Below are 10,940 nucleotides of genomic sequence, written 5' to 3'. Positions count from 1 at the left end.
TAATCTTTGCTCTTCTTTTTCTCTTTTTCTCGTGGCTTAACCAGTGGCGTTGACTCCCTTTGGTTTCCTGGTTTTCGCCTTTTCGATTGTCGACGCGAGCTGACTGACGTATTGACTTTGGCCTCTGATTTCGATTTGTTCCCCCCGAACCGCTGACAGCCGAGATATCCACACATACACAATCGAACAAGGACCAATCCCAAACTCCGCCCTCCAAATATCGATCGCCGCCTGCCCTCCCCGTCCTGCTGCGACTCCGGCCGGATATGGTTCTTGCCAGGCTCCTGACAGCCGCAGCCTCGGCGGCTTTGTTGCTGGGCTCTGTGGCGGTCGCCGATGATGCCGTACATCCTGCGTCTCAGTACTATGTTAAGAATCTCCCCGGCGCCCCGGCCGAGCCGCAAGTCCACATGCATGCTGGGTGAGATACCCTTTTACTTCTCCAATGGGACAAGATCATGTTGGCTAAGAGTTCAATATTTCCATGCAAACACGTCTTTTCTGCGCCGTCTGAACGTCCATGAGCTAACTAGAAGCCCCCTTTTCCGACAGCCACATTGAAATCACACCCGAACACAACGGCAACATCTTCTTCTGGCTCTTCGAAAACCAGCATGTTTCTAAGCATTCGCGCACCATTCTGTGGCTCAATGGCGGCCCCGGGTGCTCATCTGAGGATGGCGCGCTCATGGAAATCGGCCCTTACAGAGTCAAGCCTGACCAGACGCTTGCGTGGAATAATGGCTCATGGAACCAATTTGCGAACCTGTTGTTTGTGGACAATCCTGTCGGCACCGGGTACAGCTATGTCGACACTGACAGCTATCTGAATGAGTTGAATCAGATGGCGGACAACATGGTTACTTTTCTTGAAAAGTGGTTTGCCATATTCCCAGAGTACGCGGATAGTGAGGTATGTCTACATTTGTCCTATATTTTATTTTTTCCTTTACTGATGCCGTTTCCAAGCTTTACATCGCCGGAGAGTCATATGCTGGCCAGTACATCCCATACATTGGCTCGGCTATTCTGGCCCGGAACAAAGAAAAGCCTGACGACGCATGGAATCTCAAGTCCCTGGTTATCGGAAATGGTTGGGTGGCTCCCCGTGAGCAGTATCGCGCGACGCTTGATTTTGTTTCCAAGAAAGGTCTTCTGCCCTCCAGTGGAGAGGCCCGGAACCAGGTAGAATCCGCGTGGAAGAAGTGCGAAGCTGCGCTTGAGAAAGACACGACCGAACATGTCGACTACGGCCAATGTGAAGGTGTACTGACTGACTTCCTTCGCTACACCTCCAAGATTGACGATAGCGGGAAGAATATGTGCTACAACATGTATGATGTGCGCCTCAGAGATACATACCCCTCGTGCGGCATGAACTGGCCCCCTGATCTACCGGATGTCACTAAATACCTGCGTCGCAAGGACGTCGTGAAAGCGCTTAACGTCAACCCCGCCAAGAGCTCCAGCTGGACTGAGTGCAGCGGTGGTGTTGGTGGGGCTTTCCGCGCCCGCAAGTCAGTGCCTTCGATTAACCTATTGCCCGACATCCTCAAGGAGATCCCCATTACCTTTTTCTCTGGCGCTGAGGACTTGATTTGCAACTACATGGGTACTGAAGCTTTCTTGGGCAACATGACATGGAATGACGGCAAGGGCTTTGAAACCACCCCTGGAAACTGGGCCCCGCGCCGTGACTGGACTTTTGACGGCAAAGCAGCTGGATTTTGGCAAGAGGCGCGTAACTTGACGTTTGTCTTGTTCAATGAGGCCTCGCACATGGTTCCGTTTGATTGGCCGCACCGCTCACTGGACATGATCAACCGCCTCATGAAGGTCGACCGTGCCCAGGGTCCGCCTACCGACCACATCAGCCACATTGACGGTGAGCCCACTGGTGGATCGCCGACCACGCCCGGCACCAAGCCTCCCGGCACGACGGCCCCCGGCGGCACCAACGGTACCGACACGGACGCCGACCACCAGAAGGAATTGGAAGAAGCGCAGTGGCTCGCGTACCGCAAGTCGGGCGAGATTGTGCTGATGATTGTCGCCGTGGCCGCTGTCCTCTGGGGCTGGTGGGTGTGGCGCGAGCGTCGCAAGAGCAGCGGCTACCGCGGTCTGAGCGGCGGCAGTGGCGGCGGCGGCAACGGTGGCGCGGGCATTCGCATGAACAGCCGTGGGCTGCGGGGGTCGTCGGCGCGCGACGTCGAGGCTGCAGCGGCCGAGTATGACGAGCGCCTGCTGCAGACTCCGACCGACATCAACCTCGACCGGTATAGTGTTGGGGCGCACGACTCGGATGACGACCTTGATGACGACTCGGATAGCGATGCATCCAAGAGAGGGTCTGGACCTAGAACAGGCGGCATATAGAAGCAGACGACGGGGAGAAATGCTTGTTTGGTTGTTTTTAGCAATAGTATGTAGTAGTATCCCCTTTCTTCTTTTTTCTTGTGACTATACAAACGAGAACAAAGGATGGTGGCTACTTGAATGCCTGGGTAGAAATCCAGCTACAATACAGACAGTACAATGTATATAGTGACATGTAAAACCAGAACCATATACCAAGAAAGAAATGTGTGACAAGTGCTGTTGTATAGAAATAAATTCTAGCTATGATGCATATTTGATCATGTTTCACTGAGCGCCAAAGCAAGTAACCAAATGAGAAGGAATAACCTTCAAGAGACCCGTTGGTTCAGCTGGAACCACTAGCAGAAGAAGAAGAGGAAATAAACAAAAAGAAAACCCCCCCGTACCGACAGCCCAGCCCTTTTTTGATGAGAGTGTGTATGCGTAATTGGATTCAGAAAAGAGAAAAAAAAAAGAACAAAGACAAAGAAATATCTTCAGACAAAATCCACCCCCCCCCTCCGCTCCGATATCAAGCAACCGGGGGATATGCGCAACGCCAAAGAACGCCGAGTAACACCGTGAACAGAAAACCCCTGTGATAGTCCTACATGACTAGCAAAGGACCATTGGAAATAAAAAAAAAAAGAAGAAAAACGAGGAATCGAAATAAAAAAAAAAGGCAGAGGTAGCTTTGCTTTACAGCTGCACGTCGTTGCGCAGCAGTCGCACCTCCTCGCCCGGCTTGAACGCCGGCATGCCAATATACGGACACCCATCGCAACGGAAGGCATCGCCCAGAGCGCAATTGCCACACGAGCCAGTCTTTCCGGGCACGGTGAAGTCGACCTCGGCGAGGTCATCAACGACCAGCTTCACGGGGGCGGGGGCGATCTTGGCAGGCACCGGTGGCGGCGGGGTCGCCTTGGCCGAGGAGAGCTCGGCTAATTTGACGTCGGCGGCTGTTCGGCGCGCAGCGTCTTCGGCTTCGAGCCGTTCGGCGAGACCGCATGTGCAGTCCTTGCAAGCGCGGCGGCGCTTGCCGGCCTTGGGGAGGCATTCGGTGGCTGAGTGCGTGGAAGCGGGATTAGTCAGGATAAGTGCAAACGCGGCAAGGCGGCCTGGTTTAAGAGGCAAATAGGCTGTGGGGGGGGGGGGGGGTAGGTGAATGTGGTACTTACGAACTTTGATCTCGCGGAAGCGGTCTTCTTCGCTCAGCAGGGTGTTTTCGTCAATTATTTCGTCATCGTCGTCATCGTCAAGGTCGTCATCCAGATCCACAAAGCCGACGCCCGCAGGGGTGGCCTGTGCCCTCTTGAGCGGAACAGTGCCGTTGGTAGCCGGAGCAGGAGCAGGAGCTGAAGCCAAAGACCCCACAGTCTTCTTCTTGGCCCCAAACTTCAGCTTCAGCGGCACGACGGCCTCAGCGCCGTAGTCGGGCTTCTCGAACCCCTCGTCGTTGGCCACAAGGCCTGCCAGCACAGCCTCTCTGACGACACGGCCTTCAACGACTCCAGCGCCGCGAAGCACACCTCCCTCCACAAGGGTCTCAGCCACGGCACCAATCAACGCGCGGTCCAGGTGCGGCAGCACGTCGTCAGCGGTGCCAGCAGCGTCGGGCAGGATGATCACGGCACGGTAGGCGGCCGGCGCCAGCTGCACGATTCCACTGGCCACACGGTCGAGCATCTGCAGATCGGTAGCGGCGCGGTCGGTGGAGGCGAGCGTCGAGGTCAGCGCGGTCGGGTGGGCAGCTAACGAGGGTGGGGCTAGGAGCAGGGTGCGGGGCATTTTAGCGGGGGTCGAGGCCGGAGCTGCGGCGGAGGTAGCAGCCAGCTTGACGGGCTGGGCAAAGTCGAGATCCGGTGACAGATCAACAGTCACGGCGGGGGCCATTGCGGGGGGTGATTCTGGTTGTACGGTTGGTATTGTTTGGCCTGTGTATGGCGGGGGAGAGAGAGCGGGTGGAAGGAGAACCGAGAACAAATCAGGATAAACAAGAACGGTATAAATAGGACAAAGCAGGTGACGGGCGGCTTGAAGGAATTGAGAAGCAAGTCGTCAAAGAGGACAAGACAGAATAATAAAAGGAGAATAGAAGTGAAAAAAAAGCTAGTCAAGACAAAAAAAACAAGACCAGGGCCGGCCGAGATGCAATCATGGAAAGCCAGCCTGTGATTGGCTGTGCTACAGCGTAGAAAATTTTGGGCGCGCCGAAACCAGCTAACCCTAGCTAGGGTTACGCACACACCCCGCAGCGACATGTGCCGGATTGATGACAAATGTAGCTTCCCGAAATCTGCATTTTCTCAGCGCCAATGGAGTGGAAGCTCACATACAGAGCAGAGCAAGGATTTGCGGTTGGAAATGACTGGGCTTTGATTGCTCCGGTTGCGCAGGAACTGGATGCTGGGCGTGGAAACGTGTGCAGCACTGTGAAGAACATGGGGTTTGGTGGGGGATGGTGGTAGTGGGTACAGTGTGTCTGGGGTGGCCGGGGCATTGTCTCTTGATAACGGGGGATGGCCGAGTGCGGAGGGCCAGAGACGCTGGGCGGCCAGGGTTAAGACAAAGAGATATGCACAACATGAACGCACATGTACCTACACAAACTCGCAGGTCTTATACAAGCATTTGTAGGATTTACTTAGGATGTCGTCATAACGGAGACATAAGACAGCATCGTGCGGATTTCAAGGGATGATTGAGGCCTCTGAACAAAGAGATCTGTAGGAGAACATGGGTACGACGAAATACAGATTGTTACAATAGGAGATAAATATTGACATAGCAGAGAAGCAGTCTGATTTACAGATAAATACAAGTCTAACAATATATAGTTACAACAAAGGGGGACAGATATGGGCGAAACAGGTATCTTGGTAGTCATGGCAAATAGCAGCAAAAGCACAAACATAACATGGCAAACATGGCAAGATTTGTTCTCATTGAGCTTAGGCACAGGGAGCCAGTAGCCTGGAGCTCGGTGAGAACAAATCGGTAACATGGGCCCTCAAAGCGAATAACTCTCCATTAACACCAGACGCCCGCATCCTCACTGGCTAAGTATATAACTCGCCTCGAGCGCTCCGACAATCTGGCCCGTACTGTCCAGCAGAGCTACCACGGCATCCTCGCTCTGGAGATACCCGGCACCGTCCAGCATATGTGTATGTGCGCTGCGCACCAAATCCTTGGCCACGCTGACCTGCGTGTCGGCCGCCATCTCCAGCATCTGCTCGCGCGCAACCACCAGGTCCGGGATCTGCGCAATAGGTAGCAGCAGCTGGTCATTGCGCAGCGCCCGGATCCGGCTCGGCGAGAGCACGCTGCCGTCGCAGAGACGTAGCCAGCCAGCAGCAGCAGCCGTGCCAGGCCCATTGGCCGCCGCGTCGAGCCCCGCGCGCAGCACGTCGGCGCCCGTCAGCGCGCCCTCGGATCCGGCGCACGGCTCAAGCTGCGGCAGCTCGGTGAACGGCGAGACTAGTAGGTTTTGTAGGGTCGGCGGCTGCGGGGCGCTGCGGAGCGCGGCGCCAATGGCTCCGCCGGGGTGGTTGCGCGCGAAGACCGCGGCGAGGTGCAGGCCGTCGGGCGTGCTGTGCAGCTCATGGGCGGCGGTGATGGCGAGAGCGTCGCCGACGGCGAGTGCAGTGGTGGTGCTGGTAGTGGGCGCGCTGACGCCAAAGCTCTTTTTCTCGGACGTGGGAATGGGCGTAGGTAGTAGGATGGTCGTGGGGCGCGCGCGGATAAAGGCGCAGTCGTCGGGGTTGGTGTGGGCTGTCAGGAGGATGGTGGGGAGATTGGATGGGAGGTGGTTTTGTAAGAGGAGAAGCTCGGGGGTCTTGCCGGAGAAGGTGATCACAAGAAGCGTATCGTTTGGTTGGATGTAGCCCAAATCACCGTGCAGGGCGTCGGTTGGGTGCATGAAAATGGCACAGATACCTAGACTGCTGAAGGTAGCAACGAGTTTGCGGGCAATAATCCCGGATTTACCAACTCCAATTATAACCAGCTTGCCTCGATCTCCGCGGTGGCGCACAATGGCAGATACGGCGGCGTTGAAACCTGCCCGGGCTATCGAATGAGTCGCATAGAGCTGAGTGACGGCAGCCAATGCCGCTGCTTCTGTGCTGAGGACATGATTTGCACTGGCCAGACGGTCTACAAAAAGCGTTGTAGACTCAGCAGGTGAGACACAAGTAGAAACCGGGAGTGGCACCGGGCCGAGAGGGGCTGCGATTGTTGTGGCAGCTGGCGAGTCATGGCAAATGGCAGATATGCTGGCAACGCTGGTTGCGCTCGTGAGATTACTGCTGCTCCCATGGCCATGGCCTGCCTTGGCGCTCAAGTCCAGGTCGAGCACAGAACATTCATCTAAGCCTGAGCCACTGTCGTCTTGTGACGAAGATGCGGGCGAGGGCGGAGCGGGGAATTGGCGGTTGCACGATGTTTTGCGGGTTATGACAATGGCGCTGGTCTGTACGCGGAGCGCCGGGCCGGGAGTCTGCAGAGGAGGCATTGTAGACGAACCTGCGAGAGAGAGATGAGGAGGAGCAAGAACAGGAATGTGTAGTGTGATAGATAAAGAAAGGGGCAACACAATGCCTGGGCAAGATCGAGGACAGCGGGCAGAAAGAAGAGAGAATGCCAAAGGCAGCACAAGCAGGTTGCAATCCACACTATTAAAGCCTGCACTCCGCCTTGCTCTGCCCTCTCGCCATATCCGGTCCCTTTGTCTACTGCCTTTTTTCCTTAGGCTCGTCTAGCGCGGCTCTAAGTGCTATGGCGCTCTATCGAGCCTCTCTGATATTTGAGATATGAGGCTTGAGCTAAAGAGAACGCTAGGAAACCCTGGTCTTGAGCTGTTAGTGCAAGTGTGTACATTCACATGTACACACATACATTTACTAGTTAGCTGGTTATACAGACTTGTGCTGACTTACAAATGCCCGCTGGTAACCCTTAGCGCTGCAGTGGCTTGGAATCATGCGCTAGTACATCTGCGGCTGGTCTCCGGCCTCAACGCGCGGTTGAGATTTCGAGTTCCTGATGGCCAGTCAGGAGGAAGCCATGAGGCTCTATCTGTAGCTCTCCAAGAGACCCGGAAAATAGAATTCCATCTGCCATCCCGCTGCAAGATAGATCGGCCCGTCGGAGTGTTGACGCCGATGTACAGAGCACAAATCTTTTACGCCAGCTTTTGCCACTATGCAGCCGTACCCTGTACCGCCGCTTTGCTTCTCAGGCACAACGAGGCCTGTGAAAGGGCCAAAATCTACGTCAGCCCCCGTCTCACGCGTTTAAGCTTTCTCCAGACCTGCCGGAATCCCAAGCACCAGCCACCCCGCTAGGGCGCTGATTCAGAGCTCAAGCAGATCGTGGGTCGCCATTGTGGTACAAGCGCGGGGGCACGCATTGCTTAGTCATCCCACTGTGTATAACCCTAAATATAACCCCAATAACCAACACATCAGAAGATACTACTTACTCTTGCTCTCTGCTTCCGGTAGTACAACACAAGACACCCGTCAGCATGTCTTTATATACTTTTCCTTTTCTTGCCTCTTTCGGGGATTATAAATGCCCTCTAAAAGTATGCTTATGCATCTTATCGCATGCAATACCCCCGCATGTCTTTTGCGCCTGTTGTTTTCTAAGCCCTATCATAGTCGATGTCACAGTAAGTGCCAAAATGAGATCACGTAGTTACCCGTAATCCGGCTGACTTTCCCGGTGGCTTTCGTGTTTTGACGCACTTCTTTTTTCCTGATAGTTGCGCCTGCCAAGGTAATACATAACCTGGCTGTCGCTGTTCTATTTGGTTACTGCTTGATAAACAGCAACAGCTACAGGTCTGGCTCCTTCTTTGTCTTTTGTTCCTGCCCATACTCTTCCTCCTTCTTTCCTTTTACACATCTTGCCCATGTTAGTGACTTTTTTTTTAAATCATGCAAGCTCTAAACCCTAAAACCATTAAAACACAGCCAATCCTGCCGAAGCATCCAGCACTTCGTCGCAGTCGTGATTCTTTGGAGGTTGCTGCTGAATACTTTTCTGTAATGCCCAACTCTTCCGACACTAGCGCGAAATCAAAGCTCTGTCGTCATGTGTCCCCGCGCGCGTTGCTCGTGGGAATTGTGCTCAGCAGTTTGACTGTGTTCTCCTGGCTGCATGGCATCTACCCGCGGATGATGTCATCGCTGTCCGCCAGCTATCTGCGGCAAGATAGCACCGGCAGTCCTGAGCTTTCATCACAAGCTCAGCCCCAGGCGCAGGCCAGGCCACAGCCATACGGAGGTGGGCATTCCTATGGACCTGGTGTCTTTCTGGCTGGCGCCGGAAAAGCCGACATCACAGGCCCTGTGGTTGAGCTGAATATGATGGGCTATGGCGACTCGTCGCAGATTGGCACCGGGCTTCGCCAGCGCCTATATAGCCGGGTGTTTATATTTGGCGAGGTAGACAACCCAACATCGCGTGTTGTCTATATTGTGCTGGACGCCCACAGTGGCGATACCGCCATACGAAACGGCATAATCGAGGGACTTCAAGCTCTAGGAAGCCCGTACGCTGAGCTCTATGGCAGCCAGAACGTGGCTGTGACTGGCACACACTCTCACTCTGGACCTGGCGGTTGGCACAACTACCTTTTGCCGCAGATCACCAGTCTCGGCTTCGATAAGCAGAGCTACCAGGCCATCGTAACCGGCGCTGTGCGATCTATACAACGGGCTCATGAGACGGTAGAGCCGGCGCGCCTTGGGTTTGGATCGACTAGGTTGGCAGATGCCAGTATTAACAGAAGTATCTACTCGTATCTGGCCAACCCCGAGGAAGAACGCGCACAATACAACAAGACGGGTGTCCCTGGAGGCCCCCAAGACGACGGCTCCGTGGAAACAGAGCTAAAGCTGCTGCGCTTTTCACGTGTCTCAGATAACAAGACAATGGGAGTGTTGTCATGGTTCCCGACACACGGCACCTCGATGCTCGCCAACAACACGCTCATCTCAGGCGACAACAAGGGCGTCGCCGCCGCGCTCCTTGAGAAGAATCTTCGACGCGATGCGCCCGACACCATCACCGACTCCTTTGTCGCCGGCTTCTCACAAGCCCACGTCGGCGACGTCAGTCCCAATGTGCTAGGCGCCTGGTGCGAAGACGGCTCTGGCAGCCTCTGCTCGCCCATCAACTCGACCTGCCCCGATGGTCGCGCGGGCAGCTGTCACGCGCGCGGCCCGCACTTCCGCGTCACTGACAATGGCGCCACTAGCTGCTTCGAAATCGGCCGCCGCCAGTACGCTGCAGCGTGTCGCCTAACGACTGCGCCACTGGAGGGCAAAGACAAAGCTGGCACCTCCGATGTCTTGAAGCCAGTCACGGGTGGCGGTGCGGTGCGCGCGTTCCACGCTTTCCATGACATGTCGGGTTTCGAATTCGTATCGCCTGATGACCCGGAGCGGACTCTGCGCACCTGCCCAGCCGCTCTGGGGTATTCCTTTGCGGCTGGCACTTCGGATGGACCGGGCGGCCTCGACTTTACGCAAAACGATCACTCGGGCGCCAACAAATCCGCCGCATGGAAGGTCATTTCCAGCCTGATCAAGGTCCCAGGCGCGGAACAGATTGCCTGCCAGGCTCCCAAGCCGCTGCTTCTTGACGTCGGCGAGGTCATGCGGCCGTATCTATGGACGCCCAACATTGTTGACATTCAGGTCCTCCGAATTGGAAGCCTAATGGTAGTTGTGAGCCCCGGTGAAGCGTCGACCATGGCTGGCCGCCGCTGGATGCGCTCTGTTGAGAATCAGGCCCGTGCAGCGTTCGCGTCCGACCCGGCCACTGCGTCGGACACGGACAACCTTGAGGTCGTGCTCGGCGGACCCGCAAATACCTACACACACTACATCAGCACGCCCGAAGAATACGCCATGCAGCGATACGAGGGCGCCTCGACGCTTTACGGGCCGCATACACTGGCAGCCTACATCAACCGCACGCTGGAATACTTGCCCATGTTATTCGACACACACCAAGCACCGCTGGCCCCGACGGCCGAGCTGGGCCCGCTGCCACCCGACACGCGCAACCTATCGATGCATTTTGTCGCGGGCGTCGTGTTCGACAGTCACCCGCTCTTCAGCGCCTTTGGCGACGTGCTGGCAGACGTAGCTGCACCAGCCGGGCGCGGCCGTGGCCGTGCGGCGTATCACGCGGGCGACACGGTGCAGGCGACCTTTGTCGGCGCAAACCCGCGCAATAACCTGCGCCTCGAAGGCACCTTTGCGGCGGTCGAGCGGCGCGTTGGGCCCGCGGTGTGGGAGGCGGTCAGAGACGACTCGGACTGGGGCTTGGTGTACCACTGGAAACGGACATCGTCGATTCGCGGGATTTCAGAGGTCACGCTGCAGTGGCATGTGGAAGACGATGTCGAGCCCGGAAGGTACCGGCTGCGGTACTTTGGAGATGCAAAGGCGCTGAGTGGCACCATTACGGCATTTAGTGGGAGCAGTTCAGAATTTAACGTGGAGTGATCTACAGTAAACCAAGCATGATGGTGGTGGAAAGATAGGGTTATCACATTC

At 55.8% G+C, this 10,940-nt stretch overlaps 4 protein-coding genes across 4 annotated transcripts; 2 read left to right on the top strand and 2 right to left on the bottom strand.

The window, feature by feature from the left end:
• Positions 1-266: 266 nt before the first annotated feature.
• On the top strand, positions 267-2,376 carry BROUX77_000578 (uncharacterized protein; the record flags this gene model as incomplete). The annotated part of the gene is made up of 3 exons (XM_073750686.1): positions 267-421; positions 553-913; positions 970-2,376. The coding sequence occupies 3 exons, from the start codon at positions 267-269 to the stop codon at positions 2,374-2,376; spliced, it is 1,923 nt and encodes a 640-aa protein (XP_073608815.1).
• Positions 2,377-3,057: 681 nt separating this feature from the next.
• On the bottom strand, positions 3,058-4,254 carry BROUX77_000577 (uncharacterized protein; the record flags this gene model as incomplete). The annotated part of the gene is made up of 2 exons (XM_073750676.1): positions 3,058-3,425; positions 3,540-4,254. The coding sequence occupies 2 exons, from the start codon at positions 4,252-4,254 to the stop codon at positions 3,058-3,060; spliced, it is 1,083 nt and encodes a 360-aa protein (XP_073608814.1).
• Positions 4,255-5,413: 1,159 nt separating this feature from the next.
• Positions 5,414-6,877, bottom strand: BROUX77_000576 (uncharacterized protein; the record flags this gene model as incomplete). Its single annotated transcript, XM_073750665.1, has 1 exon — positions 5,414-6,877. The coding sequence occupies one exon, from the start codon at positions 6,875-6,877 to the stop codon at positions 5,414-5,416; it is 1,464 nt and encodes a 487-aa protein (XP_073608813.1).
• A 1,540-nt stretch (positions 6,878-8,417) lies between these two features.
• BROUX77_000575 (uncharacterized protein) lies at positions 8,418-10,889 on the top strand (the record flags this gene model as incomplete). Its single annotated transcript, XM_073750654.1, has 1 exon — positions 8,418-10,889. One exon carries the CDS (start codon positions 8,418-8,420, stop codon positions 10,887-10,889), a length of 2,472 nt encoding a protein of 823 aa, XP_073608812.1.
• Positions 10,890-10,940: the final 51 nt, after the last annotated feature.

Source organism: Berkeleyomyces rouxiae (assembly GCF_048999995.1).
Source record: "Berkeleyomyces rouxiae strain 22BRR77 chromosome Unknown BrBRR77_ptg000001l, whole genome shotgun sequence".
In the NCBI taxonomy this organism is placed as follows: Eukaryota; Fungi; Ascomycota; class Sordariomycetes; order Microascales; family Ceratocystidaceae; genus Berkeleyomyces; species Berkeleyomyces rouxiae.
The sequence above is the reverse complement of the archived record's forward strand: the minus strand, read 5'-3'. Positions and strand labels throughout refer to the sequence as shown.